The sequence below is a fragment of the Onychomys torridus genome, chromosome 13 (assembly GCF_903995425.1).
Source record: "Onychomys torridus chromosome 13, mOncTor1.1, whole genome shotgun sequence".
Lineage (NCBI taxonomy): Eukaryota > Metazoa > Chordata > Mammalia > Rodentia > Cricetidae > Onychomys > Onychomys torridus.
The window spans coordinates 77,674,899-77,695,537 of record NC_050455.1 but is presented as its reverse complement, the minus strand read 5'-3'; the positions used below and the strand labels follow the sequence as shown (position 1 = coordinate 77,695,537).

General features: G+C 39.9%; 1 protein-coding gene across 1 annotated transcript in view; it reads left to right on the top strand.

The window, feature by feature from the left end:
- The first annotated feature begins 17,899 nt into the window (after positions 1 to 17,899).
- The window catches only part of Dok6 (docking protein 6), a 465,356-nt gene continuing 462,616 nt past the window's right edge, over positions 17,900 to 20,639 (top strand). The window contains exon 1 of the mRNA XM_036204473.1: positions 17,900 to 18,554. Within this exon, the coding sequence (XP_036060366.1) occupies positions 18,489 to 18,554 (66 nt within the window). The 5' untranslated portion in view covers positions 17,900 to 18,488. The remainder of the gene's footprint in view (positions 18,555 to 20,639) is intronic.

Here is a 20,639-nt window from a genome sequence, read left to right as displayed (position 1 = left end):
TTGTTTCATTAATCCTTTGTATTGTTCTCTTTATTTCTATTTTACTGATTTCAGCTCTCAATTTGATAATTTTCTGGTGTCTGTTCCTCCTGGGAGACTTTGCTTCTTCCTGTTCGAGGGCTTTCAGGTGTGCTGTCAAGTCACTAGTGTGAGATTTCTCCAGCTTCTTTATGTGGGCATTCAGTGCTATGAATTTACCTCTTAGCCCAGCTTTCATAGTGTCCCCTAAGTATGTGGTGTATTCATTTTCATTGTTCTCTAGGAAGTCTTTAATTTCTTTCTTTATTTCTTCCTTAACCCATTGGTGATTCAGTTGAGCATTATTCAGTTTCCATGAGATTGTAGGATTTCTGTAGTTTTTTCTGTTGTTGAAATCTAACTTTAAACCATTGTGGCCTGATAGAACACAGGAGGTTATTCCAATTGTTTTGTATCTGTTGAGATTTGCTTTGTGGCCAAGTATGTGGTCGATTTTAGAGAAGGTTCCATGGGGTGCTGAGAAGAAGGTATATTCTTTTTTGTTTGGGTGGAATGTTCTGAAGATATCAATTAAGTCTATTTGAGCCATGACATCAGTTAAGTCCATTATGTCTCTGTTAAGTTTCAATGTGGCCGATCTGTCCAGATTTGAAAGTGGGGTGTTGAAGTCTCCCACTATTAATGTGTGGGGTTTTATATGTGATTTAAGCTTTAGTAATGTTTCTTTTACATATGTGGGTGCCCTTGTGTTTGGGGCATAAATGTTCAGAATTGAGACTTCATCTTGGTGGATCTTTCCTGTGATGAGTATGTAATGTCCTTCATCATCTCTTTTGATTGATTTTAGTTTGAAGTATATTTTGTTGGATATTAGGATGGCTACACCAGCTTGCTTCTTAAGACCATTTGATTGGAAAGTCTTTTCCCAGATTTTTATTCTTAGGAGGTATCTGTCTTTGAATTTGAGGTGTGTTTCTTCTATGCAGCAGAAAGATGGGTCCTGTTTTCATATCCATTCTGTTAGTCTGTGTCTTTTTATAGGTGAATTAAGTCCATTGATATTAAGGGATATTAATGACCATTGATTGTTCGTTCCTGTTATTTTTATTTTTTGATGGTAGTTTGTGTGTACTTCTCTTCTTTGGGGTTTACTGCATGGTGTTATCTCTTGCCTGTGTTTTTGAGGGTTTATCTGCCTTCCTTAGGTTGGAATTTTCCTTCTAGTGCTTTCTGTAGGGCTGTGTTTGTGGATAAGTATTGTTTAAATGTGGTTTTGTCTTGGAAGGTCTTGTTCACTCCATCTATGATGATTGAAAGTTTTGCTGGGTATATTTAGTCTAGGCTGGCATCCATGATCTCTTAGTGTCTGCATTATATCTGTCCAGCTCCTTCTGGCTTTCAAAGTCTCCATTGAGAAATCGGGTGTTATTCTGATGGGTTTGCCTTTAAAAGTCACTTGGCCTTTTTCCTTTTCTGCCCTTAACATTCTTTCTTTATTCTGTATGTTTAGTTGTTTAATTATTATGTGGCGAGGGGACTTTTTTGGGGGGTCTAGTCTGTTCGGTGTTCTATAGGCTTCTTGTATCTTCATAGGCATTTACTTCTTTAAGTTGGGAAAGTTTTCTTCTATGATCTTGTTAAATATATTTTCTGTGCCTTTGAGTTGCTATTCTTCTCCTTCCTCTATCCCTATTATTCGTAGGTTTGGTCTCTTCATGGTGTCCCAAATTTCTTGGACATTTTGGGTCATGACTTTGTTGGTTTTTGTGTTTTCTTTGACTGATGAATCTATTTCTTCTACTGTGTCTTCAACACCGGAGATCCTCTCTTCCATCTCTTGCATTCCGTTGGTTATACTTGCCTCTGACGTCCCGGTTTGTTTACTCTGATTTTCTATTCCAGCATTCCTTCTGCTAGTGTCTTCTTCATTTTTTCTATTTCCCTCTTCAGGTCTTGGATTGTCTCCCTTGCTTTTTCATGATTTTCATTCAAGGATTTATTGTTTTCTTTTGCTTTAAATGTCCTTTCCTCTAGTTTTTTATAGCATTCTTCCCATTTTTTGTTTGTCTGTTCCTCTACTTTATTTTTGATTTCTTGTATATAAGGCTCTAGCCTCTTCATGATGTTACTTATAAGGTTGTTTTCTTCTTCTTCTTCCATTCCGTGATGCTCAGGTCTAGCTGTTGGAGAAAGGCTAGGTTCTGGTGATGCTGTATTGCTCTTTATTTTGTTGTATGTACTTCTGCCTTGATGTCTGCCCATCTCCTCTGAGGTTCATTCTTGGTCTTATCAGTGTACTTGGTCCAGAGAGAGTTGACAGATTTAGGGAGCCTCTCTCTGGTCCAGATGGAAGCTCTGGGCCAGATGAGAGCGCTGGTCCAGATGAGTGTTCTGGCAGAATAGGAGCTGGGGGGCTGGACTCTGACTCTGGGGAAGTCCCTGGGGTCTCCTTATTTTGTCCAGATGGGAGCTCCTCTTGTCCAGATGGGTGTTTTTCTGGTTTCTGGTTCAGATGGGAGTTCCAGGGCAGGATGGAAGCTTGGGGCTGGTCTCTGATTCTCAGGAATTGGTTGGTGTCTCCAGCAGATGGGTGTGGGGGCAGGGTGTGGAGACTGCAGTGTCTACCTGCAGTCTTGGAAAAGGGGAGTCTTCATGCAGGGCCAGCCGATTGGCAGGAAACTGGGGCCAAGTTGGTCAGGTCCTCCCAAGGTGGCCTGTGTCCAGCGGTGGGACCCAAGAGCATTTGCCTCTCTGGCTATAACCCCAGGCACTCTCCTGTGGTCCAGATGGGAGTTCTTGGGCAGACGGAAGGTCTTTTTTTTTTTTTTTTTACAGTATTTCTCTGTGTTGCTTTGTGCCTTTCCTGGAACTCACTTTGTAGACCAGGACAGCCTCCAACTCACAGAGATCCTCCTGCCTCTGCCTCCGGAGTGCTGGGATTAAAGGCGTGCACCACCACAGCCTGGCTAGCAGTTACAATTTTATTGAGCCTTAAAGAAAATAAAATATCTCTGTGAAGAAAATGCTGATTTTTATGGGAAGAGACATATTATTTCAAGTATATTAACCATATATATTTGCCTAGGAGACACACACACACACACACAGAGAAAGAGAGAGAGAGAGAGAGAGAGAGAGAGAGAGAGAGAAGACAAAATATAACAGCAACAACAAAGGCCACAAAGAAGTAATGAATTAATTACTGCTATGAAAAAACACACTAGAATTTACATATTAATGGGTGAAAATTAAATAAACAAAGCAAAAGTCATTGACAAAGTGAGTAATTGAATAAAAATATAGTAGAACTTTCATAAGTTTAACTAAGTGAATTACCTTATTATAAGTCAAGTTTGGTTATAATTTAAAACTCTCTTTAAATAGAGCACATTTAATGGAGTTCAAGAATTGAAATAAAAGACTTCAGAAAAGGACACAAAAAATAAAGGGCAAGAAGGCAGTATCTTTAGTAATTCATTTTAAAGAAAATGCAACATAAGAATAAAAGACAATAATGCTCTTAAAGGTACAATAGGCAATTTAACTATGTCACCAATAAATTTGGATACAGAAGACCAAAATGAACTTAAAAACTTTCACAAATGTAGTTGGAGTTTTCCTGCCTGGCCCACAGTCAGGACAAATCTCTCTCACCTGCCAGGCCCATAGATGCTCAGAACCAACAAAGTAAACACACAGAAACTTACATTGTTTATAAACTGTATGGCCGTGGCAGGCTTCTTGTTATCTACTTCTTCTATCTTAAATTAACCCATTTCCATTAATCTATACTTTGCCACATGGCTAGTGGCTTATCATTCCTTGTCATGGTGGCGGCTGGCAGTATCTCTCTCCTCAGCCTTCCACTTCCCAGAATTCTCTTCTCTGTTTGTCCCACCTATACTTACTGCCTGGCTACTGGACAATCAGCATTTTATTTTCACAGAGCAATATCCACAGCACACAAATTCTGATACAAGCAAAAGAAACAGAAGTCAATGTTATTAGATTGGGATTGATCAAGGGGATGTGGAAGTAACAAACAGAAGACAGGCATCTCCAGAAACAAAACTTTTTTTTTTAATTAAAAAAAAAATGAAAGGCCTGAAGACTCTCAGGAAGAAGAGTCTGTACCTGCATGGCATGGTATTGGGGGGATGAGGGTTTTGTAGGGGGGAAAGAACAAATTTGGGGTGATAGATTTTATCTACAGATTAGTTCCATTGAGGTCTCAGTGGTAGATGTCATCAGGGTTTGCTGTATCAATCCCCTCATCAGAAGCTTCCACAGGTATTAGTCGATTCCACTTTCCTGTTCAGTATCCAGTTCACCTGAGGCCTTTAGATCACTAACCCTTCATTCCAGACCCTGAAGATAGAGAAAAGGAACGGGGTGTGTTTTTGCTCATTGGCTGCTTCTTTCAGGAGGTGAGGGCAGACAACCCAAGGAAGAACTAGCTAAGCTCTGTCCACAGAATCTAAGGGGCCTAAGTTGGGTTGGCTTCATATAGTTTTAACTTGATTGACTTCAGTGGATGGTATGGTTGCTGTCATTCATTCCTGGAGAAACTTTTGAAAAATAGTCACTTGGGGTCTGGAAATGGATAATTTGATTCCAGAAAGAAAATGAGAGATTACCCAGGAACATAGAGAGTGAGGTAAAAATTAGGAGTATCAGACACATAGAAGAGGCAAGGAGAGGAGGCAATGTCCATAGATAAGGGCCCCAATATAGGGCAGGAAAAGCCTTTGATCCCAGCACTTGGGAGGCAGAGACAGACAGATCTCTGTGAGTTTGAGGCCAGCCTGGTCTACAGAGCAAGTTCCAGGAAAGGCACCAAAACTACACAAAGAAACCCTGTCTTGGGGGAAAAAAAAGACAGTGGTTATTTGCTAAAGATGAGTCATGTCACAATGGTTAGGAATGTAAATGGAGTTGCTAACTTTGAGGAGAATGATAGCTCCACTACCAAGATTGTGGAAACAGTAAGGCATATTAAGAGGATAGAAACTGGGACAGCTTAGGAGGTTATGGGTATACAACCTAGAAAGGAGTCAATCATTAGGTTAAAATGTAGCTTGAGAGGGTGTATAGATAAAGAGATGAGGGGACAGAAACCTTCCAGTAGTGCTGGACTAAGTGGACAGACAGACCCAGCAGTTGGGTAAGTAAGTGGAACTAGCTGCATTAGAGAACTAGTATGTTTGTTTAGAAGGGGTGTCCAGCTCCCTTGTGCAGAGATTAAGGGAAGAGATAAAAGTAGAGTCCATAGGAAAATCACAATCAAGGAGCGAAGAGAAAAATAAAGAGGTTGTGGCTAGTGAAAGGATATTTTACTTTCAAAAGTTAGAGATGGAGGTAAAAGGGTGCAATGTATAAATCCAAAACTTGTAGTATAAGCATGTTAAAAAGAAGGCTAGGAGAAATTTTCACTCAAGATTCATTCTACCCACTTGCAGGAGTTCTACACCAAAGGAAACTAGCAGAAGCAACAGGAGGCTACAGACTATGGGTAGAAGGTATCAGAAGAAAATAGTGGACTAATGTAAATAACTCTATCTAGTCTGGGGTGAAAGGAATAAGGGTTCCTGCAGCCATAACTCTTCCACAGCTTCCCAAACATCTTCTTGCAGATGTAACAGGCATAAATGGAGCTGTTGTAGGTTAAGAACCATTAAGAGAGTTTAAGAAGGGACATTTCTGCGCAATTGTAGGGGGGTCTGGTTGTTTAAAGTGATATAGGTTCAGTAATTAGAACAATTAAAAGATGGATAAAAACTTACGTGTGAGGTAATAAAGGGAAAAGGAGTGTTGGCTGGGGGCAGAGAGGGAAGGAACAAACCTCATCTAAAGTGGGAAGCTTGTCATTGAATGTCATTAATTTTTTTGTCTTTTCTCTTTATCTTTGGACCCCATGTCAAACCAGTTTGGATGGTGCAGAAGCAGCATTGCTCCTGGAGGAGGGCAGAAACCCCACCCTGGGGAAATAGTCAGGATAGGTAGTCCTCTTTAATGATGGAGTACTGTGACAATGAATAGAGTTGGTCTTGAAGGACATTAGAATGATCTGAAATTTCTTTAAGGTTTTCTGAGAGCTGGTAGGACAGAGAGGTTAGTTGATGCAAGGGAGCCTCAGTCCAGGTATTTTTGCTCTGAAAAATGCCCAGAGTGGTAAATAGAGAGATGAGTTGGATGACCCATTAGTCTCCTTTTTAGAGGTCACACAAACTGCCTAGGATGGCCCGTTCATCTTCTCTTTTAACTTACAGCATGCCCTGCTGTGATCATTTTATGCCAGCACAGTTGAAGCTATGAAGATGTAGTTGTTTACCTCAGAAGATAGGACAGAAGCTTTGCATTGGATCTTGAAAATTATTGGGTTCATTTGTTTGTTTCTGAATAGGCTGTCATGGTAAAAATTTATTCTTAAAATCCTTGAAATGTTTATATTTATATATACATTTATTTATATAAAAACAGTTTTAAAACATAGACGTAAGTTTTTCTTAACTAAAGAGAGGGCAATTGTCCTATGGGAGAAACATATACTGGAATAGGGGTAGCCATCTCTTAAATTAATTTATACTTTTATGTAATAGAGATCATGTGGTAGAACTAGAACTGGGATAAGGATCAAGGAGATCTGTGTTTTAAATCTTCTCTTGGCACAATTATATGAATTCTTAAATTTAAAATTCTAAAACCTGCTTTTAAGGATAAGACACATAATCATGTGTTGTGCCAACAGAAGATTTGGGACCATTAGCCATCTCTATTTATTTTAACTATGTGGTCATACAAACTGAACACATTTTTGTTTTTTTATCAGTTTTGTTTTAAAAATTTTAATTTTACTATGAGCAAAAGTAAAGTTTTGCAAGTTAACAATTTTAGGTTACATGAATACTTACTTATAAGTCAATATGGTGCTAGGTACATGTTATAAAACAAATCACAACCACATGTGGACAGTCTTCATGTACATGATCATACACATAAGATATATTTTAATAAACAAGATTTCAAGCATTATTATTTGTTTAGATTATATTTTCATAATTTTTATTGTGAAAGGGAAAGTTAAAAGTAAACATATTGTTAGATCAGACAGAAATGTGGAACAAAGGGATATTGGGAGGGTAGAGAACATATTATCTCAGAGGAAAATCAGCCTGGAGATACCAGACAGAAATAAAAGACACTGAGACATAGCAGAGACTATATAGCAGCTCCTCATTGGCAGCAGCTTATGTAGCACTTGGCAATTTATTTTTTGAATCTCTGTTGTGATCTCTGAATCTCAAAGCATTAACTCCCTTTGTTAGCATGCTAGTGCTGGTGCTCATGGCTGGAAAATTCTAGGTTCTCCTTAGAACAAGTATTATGCAAAAACTGTGTCAAAATAAAAAACAAAACATTAAAATTACAAATTAAACATGTTAGAGGTCTGACGTTCTCTCTTTATTCTAACATAAAAGAGGTGTCGTGATCCCCAGAGGACTCAATGGGACTGTGAAGATTTATGGGTACCACTATTTAAACTTGTGCCCTATGGTGTCATTTACTAAGATGGTGGTGAAGTTACACATTCGTCTTCTTACAAAATCATTAGAAAAGATATTGATCAAACCACATGGCTGCTTTCTGTTCAAACTGAACTCAGAATCATGGTGATGTGAGCCCATTCCCTATCAGGGCAGAAGACCCTGAGGAAGCCACCATTTTTCAGGTCAAATGCAGATTTTTACAGACTTTTCTTTAAAAAAGGTACTTCAGTTATGTAGGCTAATATGGAAATAGGAGAAGACGATACCCTACAGATTAGGCAGGTAGGACCAAAATAGTAAAATAAAGAAATAGAGGAAGGAATTTTATGGTCTCAGTTTAAGAAAGCTGAGTCTGTAAGTAGCTGATAGAGTGGCTAGAATCACAGCAGGGAGTTTCTGCAGAGTTGCCACAGAGATAAGAAGAAAGAGATAAAGGTGCTTTAGAGAGTAACTTCCCATGGAATGTTACCAACCCAGTTCCAAGATGGGGTTAGAGTTGTTTTCTATTTTCTTCTCCCTTTCCCAGTCAGAGTGAGGGGGCCAGCCTGACCCAGAACAGACATTTCATTTTGGAAGGCCAAATCCCATCCAAAGCCAGCATACTGGGTTAAATAGCAAAGGAAATTTTGATAATATAACAATGTGCTCCACTCTGATAGAGAGGGGGCTCATCAATCAGATTAGCATCTGATGGGAAGGGTTTTCTAGGGAACCAGGTTTAGAAGCTGATAACACATGAAGTGATGAAATGAAGGAATAAAGGGGAGGACAAGATGGAAGAATAGAAGAGAAACTTAAAGATGAGGAACTACAGACCATTTGCATTTAGTTTAGTGAAGTATCTAAATTAATGAGGGGTTTGAAGTGGAAAGTACCTAACACAGGCCAGGTGCGGCTTTTCTCTAATTAATACTGGAGATAGATCTGAATAGAGAGCCACATAAGAATCTGAGGTCAGCAAGACCTGAAGTTTGAGCCTTGATTTTAGGCATGCCAAAGAGATGTTCTTGGGCACAGACAATTTGGAACCCATCTCAGAAGGCAAGGGAGAGAAGGCTACAGTCCTTTCCCAAGTCTTCACCTAGTTTGGACAGCAGCCAAGGGAGCAAGCCTGATTAGTAGAAGGAGCCCTTTTCTTATGAAAATAAAGGGGCAAATGCCTAGGAATTTCCAGAGTTCCACAGGGGACCTAGGTTTGGAGCATTTCCAAACACTGGACAGGCTTTACATTCCCAGTGAGTTTGTGGTGGATGCAGTCTTTTAGACCAATATTGAAGGGCCTCTGCTCTGGGTAGGCAATGTGGAAATAACAGAAAGCAGATAGACATCTCCAGAAGCAGAATTGTTCCTTTAATCAGAACAACCAAAGGGCCATAGTCTGGATGGTTGTAGTCTTTCCATGGAAGTGGAGACTATGCACACTTGGCTGGGTGGGGCTTGGGGATTTTATAGGGCAGAAAGAGACATCAGTTCCCTTGTAGTGTCAACACAGTAGATTCCAGCAGGGTTTGGGTGTGTGGGTTCCCTATCAGGAGCTTTCACAGGTGTTATCAGCCAGGCCAATATTCCTGTCCAGAGTTTCTCAGCCGACATGAGACTTTTAGGTCACTCCTCCTTCAAGTGATATTGAAAGAACTCCAAATTAGTTTCTTAGAACTGTAGAAAAATTTTCTAAATAATCTTATTAAAAAAAAAATGGAGCCAGATATATGGGTGAAAGCCTGGGAGAGATCAGGGAAACAGGGAAAACCACCAGCCAACCTTACCTCACCAACTCTGCAGCTTCCAAAAATGAGTTACTTCCTGTCTACCCAGGTCTATATGCCTTGCTGTTCTGCCATCTGATTTGTTCTCTGTCCAGCTACATCACTTCCTCTTCCTACGTCCTGTCTGTCTGTACAGACCTTCAGTCCTCCATGGTTAACTAGTGTTGGAATTAAGGTGTGTGCCACCACACCTGGCTCTGTTTCCAGTGTGACCTTGAACACTCAGAGTGATAGAATTAAGGGTGTGTGCTACCATTGCCTGACTTCTTTGTCTACTTATAATGGCTGGTCTTTTTCCTCTGATCTCCAGTCAAGCTTTATTTATTAAAGCACAATAAAATATCACCACATAAAACAAAACAGAAAAAGGAAAACAAAAGTTTAGTTGAAAAGATCAATCATTGAATCACCATCTCTTAATTATTTGTCCACTTATAAAAATCTTACCAAGTCTTAAAAACAGATTATTTTTTACTGATTACATTTTCATATTTTAAGTCAATAAATTTATTACAAATTGTAAATTATTATAGAATTTAACTTTCTTTGGATTTATTTATTTTTGTTTGCCTGCATGTATGTGTGTGCACCATATGCATTCAGTGCCTGTGGAGGCCAGAAGAGGGTGTCAGATTCCTGGAATTGGTGATACAGACAGTTGTGAGATGCTGTGAGAGTGTTGGGAATCAAACTGGGTTTATTGGAAGAGCAGCTAGTGCTCTTAACAAATGAGCCATCTCTGTAGCCCCTGTTAAATAATTTAATTTATATAGAAAAATGGTGGAAATTCTTAGAAAATAGTAAGAGGGAGAATCTTCAGTATACATACCAGAAATGCTTATTAGTTGAACTATTTAAAAAGTCCCTTGAGTACTAACAAACTGAAGAGTTAAAGAGATGAAAATATCTGGCCAGTTTTGCTTCCAATGGAGTGTATTGAATTTTGAGGACTTGCACTCTGCTTAATGGTGAAAAAAAAAATCTGTACCCAAGAATTTCATTGGGTTATTAAAGCCAGAAATTCATCAGGTTTTTACAACACTACCCACAGGTAAATGTTTAAAACCACAGAAAACATGGTGAAATCATCAGCAAACAGCCATATTTTCCTAAGGGCACTTGGCTACTCAGATCCTTTTGGTGACTGGGAATTTTTACTTTGCTCCCAGCACTAGGCCAAGACTGTGGAAAAGAGAAACCAAATGGCATTAGTGGAGTGGCACAAGGTCTGAGTAACAGATTGGAGACTTGCTGTGCTTGGAACATGGTCTCCTTCTAAAATCATTTGCTATTTGATCAAGTTCAGCATCTGTTCATGATAAAAACTGAACAGAATGCCAGCAATACACATATCCCTGCAAAAATGCTACTTATGAAGTTAAGATCATAATTAATGTTATAATATTAAAATATTTCCCCAAATAAGAAAACAGTAAAAATATCCAATTTTGCCATTTCTAATTTAATATTATTGAGTAGGCCTGACTGTATTCACTGTAAGAGAATATCATTCTTCTTCCCCCCCCCCCCTCTCTCTGCCTGTCTGTCTGTCTGTCTGTCTGAGACAGGATCTTTTTATGAAGGACTGGCAGAGGTATTGTTACATAGCCCAGGGCATTGTCAAACTCATTGCAATCATCTTACCTCAGACACAGGAGTACTAAGATTAAAAGTGTCTATCATGATGCCCAGCTCAATTTTTAACTAAAAACCAAAAGGTTTGTATATGTGTTTGTGAGTGTTTATGTGAGTGAGTGTGTGTGTGTGTGTGTGTGTGTGTGTGTATTGAGCCCAGGGGTCATGTACCTGTGCATTCAGATTGAGGCTCAGGAAACACATCATGGATCCTGCTCTATCAATCTCTGCCTATTCCTTTGAGACATGGTCTCTCAGGGAACCTAGAGCTACTCTGACAACCAGCAAATGATCCTCTTGTCTCCAATTTCCACAGCACTGCTATTACAGAATAATATGTGTTGCCATGCCTTTCTTTTTTATGAAGGTAATCAAGGATTGAACTCAGGCCCTTACCTTTGCACAACCAGTGTCCTTACCATTGAACCAAGATTACAGCCCCTCATTCAAAAATACAAAGAAACAATGTGGACTTGTCATGTTCTTATGCCAGCTTTGAAGTCCTGGACTCAAAAGATGCCATAAACTCAGCCTTCTAAGTTCCTGGTACAACAATATCCTTTGTTGTGCATCTACTTTAGAGCTAAGAAAAATGTGATGAATAAATGAGCAACCAAAACATTTTGAAACTATATACCCAGATTTAACAGGTGAATCTAGCAAGGTCAGTATGTCAATATACAAGGTCAATATTTTTATATGCTAGAGCAAAGTATATATACATTATACAACACCATTAGGAAAGCACCACTGTTTAGATTGACATTAAACATCAGATATAAATTTTATTCTCTTTTAGTTTTCTGTTCTACTACTATGATTAAAAAAATAAACAAAAGCAATTAATGGAGGAAAGGGTTTTGAGGGATGCCAAGGCAGGAACTTGAAAGGCAGGAACAGAAGCCAGGCTATTGAGGAGTGCTGCCTTTTGATTCCCCCCTCTGGCTTGCTCAGCCTGTTTTCTTATATATCTCAGCCTTTCCAGGGATGTCACAGCCCACACTGGCCTGGGCCCTTCCATATCAATGGCCAATCAAGAATATTCTCTAGGCTTGCCTGCAAGCCAATTTGATGGGGGCTATTTTCTCATCAGAAGATTCTTCTCAGATGTTTCTAGCTTGAATCAAATTGGCAAAAATTAACCAGGACAAATACCAAGCAAGAAATTTAAGGAAATATATGAAGATCTCTAAGAAAGATATTAGGTGTTCAAGGTAAAATACTATAGCTTGTTCAGACTCCCATAATGAAAAATCATGGATTGGCCCACTCAAACAGCAGTAATTTATTTTCTCACAATGCTAAATGTTAATAGTCTGAGATCAAAGTTTCAACAGGGTTGACTGCTTCTAAGGCCTTTCTGCATGGCTTGTAGACAAACATTTCCTGTGACCTCTTAATATCTTCCCTGTGTGCTTGGCTATGTACAAATTTTCTCTTCTTATTAGAACATAGTCAGATTAGATTAGAGCCATCCTAATGATTTGATTTTAATGTTGTTACCTCTTTAAGTATAATTATATCCTGAGGATTTTAATTTGTGAATTCTTAGATGACACAATTCCGGTTATAAAATTCTGTGAAACAAGAATGGAATTAAAAAGAATAAGATAAATATTAACACTTGGAGCTTATAGGAGAGAGGTGCAAGACATATGAGGCAACTGAGCCCAGCCTTCATTTGTTCATGAGGTAAAGATTTCACAAACCTGAGGGGCTAATTAAACTCAACTTTGAAGTGATGACACAACTAACCTATACACTGTGTACTAATAATGCATCTGTCAAAGCTCAATAAAATATTTTAATTTTTATTTTTACAGAAATAGAAGAATAACCCTTTATATCTCCCCATTATTTGAAGATGGATAAGAGGAACTCATAAACCTTGCAAACAGATCTCAGTAATCATAGAAAACTTATTACAACTTCAAATATATATTTGATGAAATGAAATACTAAATCTTACCAAAAAATATTGACTTGAGGAAATAAAAGATGGTCAAAAATGTATTCTGTAAGATTGTATTCATCTGGGGTAATTAATTTGAATATCTCAAATCCTTTTATATAAACAAGAAATGCATTTGTGATTCTTAGAGAAATAAAATCTATACACAATCCCTTAATGTAACTAGCTGGCAAGATAGAATATGGAATATTGCATATGGGAGAATATGGCCAGTCAGAAACAGTAGCATGTAATTAAGTGGCCATAGCACCTTGAAATATTAAGACAAACCTTGAGAAGACAGGTCTAAGAAAGAGGGGAAAAACAATAGGATAGAAATTCACATTCAAATACTGGTTGATGAAGAGGACCAAGCAGGAAGTTCGAAGAAGCCTAAGTATTGGATTATGAAGAAACTGTGGTTACTAGGAAGAAAGGAATTACTTGAGGGATGTACAGCAAGAAAACTAACAAAAAATATATGAAATGCCTTAATGACATCAATTCTCTTGCATGATAATTTAAAAAATAAAGACAATTGCAATAAGACTCTGACAATTTTGTGATGAAAGCAGAAAAAAGATGCCAATGATACTCTAAATTACCCATCCCCCAACAAAGCTGAAGTTGTAAGTCAAATAAAAAATCCACTAAAAAAAAGCACAAGCAATAAATGTGTACATTGTTTCCTGAGTGCCCTAACCTCGCATTTAGATGGTTAGCTCTTTCAGATGACACCCCTGAGAAGTATGCCTATTTTACAAATGGCAGGAAGAGCCAAGACACCCAGGGAATACATCCACATTCTTTAAAAAAAAATCTAATGTTAGAAATAGCATCTAATTTCTTCTGTCATAGTACATTTGCTATAATTCACTCAGTAAATCTCACCCACAGAGGAGATTACAAGGAGGTTAGGATCCACCTTATAAAATGCCTGTGACAGTCTATCCTTAGGACCCTAGTATTTAATATATCCTGTGTGCAATATATGTTTACCTTCTACTCATGCTTCTCAAATTGTCACTCTATTACATATACATTCAAAGCACAGAATTTCACTATGTAAAACAGGTCCCAATGTAAAAGAGTCTCCTGAAGTATAATTTAAAAACAAACAAACAAACAAACAAACTATCATCTTTTCTTAAAAGTTAGAAACAAAAGAGTTCTCTGCTTCAAAATCCAACAGGTAACAGTGGGACCAGCCTAATACATGCACTGAACATATTTTGTTCATAAATGGAAAATATAGAATTTACCAGATCATAATAATTTTTACATCCTAATGGAGAAACATTCAAAGTCCTTAGATAAGTTCTGAAGGTTAGAATATAATTATCTTTGATCCTTTGTTCTGCCCTCTATCCACATGCTTCTCTGTGTAATCATCACTGTTTCAAGTAACAGTAGATTTTTGCAGCTGAATCTCTTAGATTGACTTCTACCAATATAACATATGGGATCTCAATGTCTCTTCTCATTCTAGATTATCTTTGACATTATTTTTGAATATACATGTGCATATACATTCTGCTTGTCTATATATACACTAATGATAGTATACACAGACACACACAAACACACACACTAATGATAGTGATTTCTTACAAAGGCATTGAAAACATAAAGGGAAAAGAAGAGAACTATTTATCAGTAGATAGAAATTGGAAATGTATATGATGAGTTTGGATGTCAATGGCAAGGCTAATAAATTCTTTCAGTACCTATCTTTTAAATTTGAATAATGCCACCTGAAGAAGTCCTTTGTAGTCCAGACACTACAAAAAACAATGACTTAAGTTGGAAATGCACCAAATATGCAGATAATCTGAAGAGAATACAGGATCATTCGGAACTTGTTAGAACCCATTTATTGATTCTGAAACTTGGCTAGTAAAGTCAAAACTCCATAGTCCTCTAATTTTCAAGGAAGGGTGATTTTGCTTAATTGTTTCATTTTTCAGTAAATGAATAAAAATTTGCACATTCCAGAAACAAATACAACTAGCCAATCAGAAATTTGAAGCCTAATGAAATTATGCCTTTTAATCATTAGATGGGAAGCTAGTTGAGAACTGTCTAGTTTTAGCCTTAAAATTTTAGTTTTCTTTAATTTATGCATTATAAAGTATGAATCAGGCTGACATTTTAGACTTCTAATCTATTCTATAGCTAGACCTTTTGTTCCATTCAGTATGATTCAGTAGGATGTACACATTTCTCATGAATTATTCCAGCAAAAAGAAAAACCAGAATGTAATCTAGTTTCTCAGTCATATTATTAGCTAACAGGAAATATCAACTTAAGTGAAAATATTAAGTGGCACCTTAAGAATAAAATCATACAGGTCAAGAGATGAAAAATACCTAAATAACCACCTGCTTTCAAGTAGAAAATAAAAGAGCAATATTAAAATAGAAGAAGGGCCACAGAAATCACTGTCATAGACTTTAAATGAAACATTAGTACAAGAGAATATTCTAATCATTTAATCTTATTGCCAGGATTGACAGGATGGCTCAGTGAGTAAAGGCACTTGCCACCAAAACTCATGACCTGATCCCATCTCTACAACTTACATCAAAGAAGGATAGAAATGAACCCAGCAAGTTGTCCTCTAATCTTCACAGATTCAAATGTGGGATGCAAGTGACACTCCCCAAATAAATAAATAGATGGATAGATAGATAGATGTTAAACATATCGCCTCACCTTATTATCAATACTTTAAGAAATATGTTGCTTTAGGTGATTATATGAGATGAGTCAATAATCCCTAAAAGTTGCAGTTGCTTACCCAAACTAAACATTATCAAGCCCCTAAGATGGTTGCTGAGACAAAATCTTGGACTCTTGTGAAAATAGATTGGGATGGTTAATTTTCATCATCAAATTGAATAGATTTAGAATCACCTAGAAGATATAACCAGAGCATTTCTGTGAGGTTGTTTTCAGAGACAGGAAGTCACATCCATAATGGAATGTGTGCTGGAGACCTAAACCAGAAAAAAAATTAAACAAAAGAAGAAGAAGAGAAGAAGAAGAAGAAGAAAGAAGAAGAAGAAGAAGAAGAAGAAGAAGAAGAAGAAGAAGAAGAAGAAGAAGAAGAAGGAAGAAGAAGAGGAGGAGGAAGAGGAAGAGGGAAGAAGAGGAGGAGGAAGAGGAAGAAGGAAGGAGGAGGAGGAAGGGAAAGCAAGAAGGAAGAAGGAAGAGGTGGAAGAGGAAGGAGAAGGAGAAGAAGAGGAAGGGAAGGAAGAAGAAGAAGAAGAAGAAGAAGAAGAAGAAGAAGAAGAAGAAGAAGAAGAAGAAGAAGAAGCAAGCTGAGTACTGCATCCCTCTTCCCCATGTGATGTGATTGGATGCAGTGTTAACAACTAGCATCATCACATGGCTGCCATGTTCCCCCCGACAGGATGAACTTTATATCTCCTGTTTCTGTCAGTATTTTGTCTCAACAATGAGAAAAGCAGCTAATACAAAGGATGATATGTAAATGAAAGTGTTTATGATGATGAAAATTGTCGTAGATTCCAACCTTGAAATGGTTGTCCAGTCACAGAACACCTCTGAGCCTTAACATTCTTCCTAATAAATGGGGAGAATGCTTCACTTGACATTTCTGCTTGCAAAGAGGATCACGTGAAAAAAATGTATTTAGAAATGTGTAAGACATTCTTTGCATCATATTTTAAAATGAAATGAAATATGTGAAACTACTAAAAATAAATGGAATAGAAACAAATGTACCCAGTTTTTAAAGGAGATAACCACGGAGCTTAATGAAAGCAGGCATGTGAATTTTCTGGGGAGATCAGAAATTTATCCCCTTTCATAGTAAAAACTTATTGGAATTTTTGGTGGTATTTTAAACATTTACCCTGATATACTGTAATTTGCTTGCATGGTGGGAGGGGTAAAAGACAAATAGAGTTGAGGAGAGTCACCAAATAAATGAAGTAGAAGGAATGTGTACTGTTGAGGCATGTTAGGATGCCCCTTGTGCTGTACTAGATTTAAATGGCATCTCTTGGTGGGGGATGGGACCAGCATCTCCCCTGTGCCCATTTAGAGCTACCCCTTTGATTGAGGGTGAAAGGTATGTGACCTTGTTCTCCAGGCTTTCATTATTTTTCTCCCCTCAAATTTAGTTTGTATCTCCCTTAAGTAATTATGATCCAAATACAGAAAAGACAATTTAAAGAGAACCTAGAAAAAATACTTGTGAAGTAAAGCAGAATTAAACGAGGTCTTTGAAGATCCGTTCAATATAAATTCCTCACAGATGAAGAAGCAAGCACCAATGTATTTCAATCTTTGCACATCTTATTTTTCTCAACTATCAACTTCTTTAGCTACTTAAGTTGTAAACATTCAACATTCTTGACTATAGTTAAATATCTATACATTTCTGCTAGCCAATATTCAATGTTCCTTTTCCTTGAATCACCTAAAAGAATGTAACTTTAAAATTTCATGTCTTTATATTAGAGAGAAACACACATTTTAGTATGTTTTCCTAGAGGAGAAAGTTTATTCCTTTGATTTTTGACAAGTTGAACATTTCAGCGCATCCACAGATAACCCTTCTCCCTCTTATTTCCTGAATAGATGAAATGCCAGTAGCAAGTTGAGCCTTAGTTAACTAAAACGCATTTGCCAATCTGGGCATCACCACCTTTTCTGTAGAGGACATCTGCGACCTGCTGCCTCCTGGATTCCTTCTGACTTCAGCAGCCTGAGGATTAGACACATGCGCAGGGTTGGTCTCTTTGTGTGTGCTCCAGGAAGGGCTTGGCTTCGATTTACACTTCCCAACAGGGCAAAGACCTGGAAAGGCCACGTGTGCCTAGAACTAAAAATGTATTATAGATGCCTTCTTAAACAATTGTTTCGCTCCCCTTTGCCTTCTGCGAACCTGTGAAGTCCCCCACTGCTCTGTCTCCACTGCCCAGCTTGGGATGGCGAGATTAGCAGCAGCGGCGGAATGAGGATCCTTGTCCTTAGGAATCCACGCCTGGGCGAGTGGTGCCAACCCAGGTCTCTGGTGGGAGCGGTACCCTAGGCGCGGGTGGCAGGCGGAGCTCCCTGTGGGAGAAGTGAGTGATGGAGTGCATCTTGCCAGGATCCTCCAGCCCTGCCACCCCGCGGGCAAGGAGGAGGGAGCCGAGCGGGCGCAACGGCCCGCCCCGCCGTCCCTCCCCCTCCTCCGCGCCTGGGAGCCGCGATGGTGCGCTCCGGCCAGCTGTGCGCCGCCGAGTGAGGCGCCAGCCCGTGGGTGCTGCCGGGGGCGGCGGCGCGGAGGTGGGGCACAACTGGGGGCGGCGCGGGCCTCGGTGCTCCGCTCGTGGCCGGGGGCGAAGGTGACGACCGCTCGCGAGGTGCTAGTGCTGTTGAGCAGCTCCGGGCCCGATTCCCTGGTCCCGGTGCTTGGCGGCCCTGCTATCGACCCTTGGTCGGCGCCGGCAGGAGCCTGGGGAGAAATTGGCGGTGGCGCGACTGCCGGCGACGGCCGGCTGGATGCAAGACCTGCGTGGACCGGGCGGTGGACAGCGGTTGTCGACTCCAAGGAGTGGATCGCCCAGCAGAAGAGCCCGACCGCGCTGGCCATGGCCTCCAACTTTAACGACATAGTCAAGCAGGGCTACGTGAAAATCCGCAGCAGGAAGCTAGGGGTGAGTGGCTAACTCGGCTTTCTCTTTCTCCTCGGCTCCAGTGGCCCGGCAGACTGCTAAGGATGGGGGCGGGGAGAGGTGACCCGCGCGAGTACCAGGGCAGCTAGCCTTCCCCAGATAGTCCGCTTGTTGCTTGACCCGAGGAGCGCTTGGCACCGCTTAGGGTACTCTGCACACCGAGGTGAGGGCTCTGAAGCGCCTAGAATCCCCATCCTCAAGTGCGCTGGGCTCATGGTGACCACAGCAAGAAGTCCAATAGAACACAGAGAGTGTCAGTTCCAAAGATATATAAGCCTTGGGTATTTATTACATTCAGTGCACCCCACAATGATTTCTCTCAAAAGTGTGCGCCTTTCGCGAAAACTGCTGTGTACTGACAGCAGGTGTAAATGGTTTCTTTATCTCTCTACGTGTGTTTATATTCACCATTTCCTGGTCTTCTTTCCCCAAGCCCATTTCGAAATTCTCTTTTGATGCCTCTTAAGTGCAGCACATTCCTTTTGGCTACAGCAAGGACTTTAACGTGCCCTTTAGAGTTGCCCACTGGCTGGCTGCCTCATCTGCTGTTTTCCCGGACCTGTGTATTTGTGCCTGTGTATAGGCAAGTGTGCGTTGTTGGTGCACTCGCTCTTCACTGCAGGAAAGTCCGTGGAGGCAAAGTTTATGGAATCTTACTTTCTTCTTGAGAGATGTGTGGTCTAACTTGGGGGACAAACAGTGTGGACCTGGGCGGGGAAGTGAGAGGGAAGACAAAACTTTGGTGATTCCATAGGTATTTTAAAGGGATGTACTGACTGTCCTGAAAGGACCTAGGTCATGGATGGAAAGAATGGGCGGGCACCTGGAGAGGAGCTCTCCAGATCTGATGGATATGAATGGAAGCAGACTAACTTGCAGGGGGTATTCCCAATTCCAAGACACAGCAGTGTGGCCGGCCAGGTTCACCTGGCCACAAGATGAAAGGGAAACTTAGCTCAGTATACAACAGTGTGGGGGGTTGCTCATTCCCTAAGCTGTGTCTGTCTTCCTGAGTTCACAAGTTCTATCCTTAGACTTTCTAGAATCCTAGTTTAGAGGTGGAAAGTTCCCGGATTTCTCTACTGAATAAGTGAATATTCCAACTTGGAGAAAGGAAAAAGAATGAAAGGGGGGATCTTAAATTTATGTATAGAAGTGGGGGGATTGTAAATTTGAGAATAAAAGCAATGTGCCTTTGGGTAGTTGCACAAAGGTATAGAGCAGTCAGAGAAGGAAGGTAGTTCACCCTGCATTCAGAAGTGCTTATGGACCCTTAGCTGGAGGGAAGTGATGGGGGCAGTAAGCTGCCTCTTTTGCTGCCTCTGCTGGCATTCTCACTGAAGGCAGACCAAAGGACACAGGGATCCATTCTCATGCTTAAAGAGCAAGAAATGCACTGGGCTGTTAATCTCAGCTCCTGGGAGGCAGAGTCAGGCAGATCTCTGTGAGTTCGAGGCCAGCCTGGTCTACAGAGTGAGATCCACGACAGGCACACAGCTACATAGAGAAACCCTGTCTCGAAAAACAAAAACAAAACAAAAAAAGAGCAAGAAATGCATAGCTAGCTAGGACAAGTTTATGTCACCCATTCCCATCCCCCAGCCCAGCACCCCACTTCCACAACAAAGGGAGGGGCAAGGTTTCAGGGGCTCTTCTTGGGTAGAAGATCATGCTTTGTCCCCTCCATCCCCCAGAGATAAGACCTGACCTGGTGAAAACCTACAGTTGCTCTTCACTTAAGAACCTATCTGGGACCCCCAGAGCTGCCAGCCGAAAAAGGCTATATAGGATTCCCGCTGTATGTGAGTCCTCTTTACTTGACCTTTGATTCCCTTTGCTCTGACAGGGTGGTTATTCCTTATCTATCCCTTCAGTCCTGCTGAACTCTGGTTTTGTCTGAGTCTTTCTTCCAAACGTGTGCATTAATGGAAGAATTAAGCCCCCTTCCTCATCTCAGTGAAATGTTTCTACTCTTAGTCAAGGAATATGGGACTGATAACTAGAGAATCCCCTCCCTTCCTCCCATTTAAACTATACAGGATTACATACTATAAGAACTGAATATGT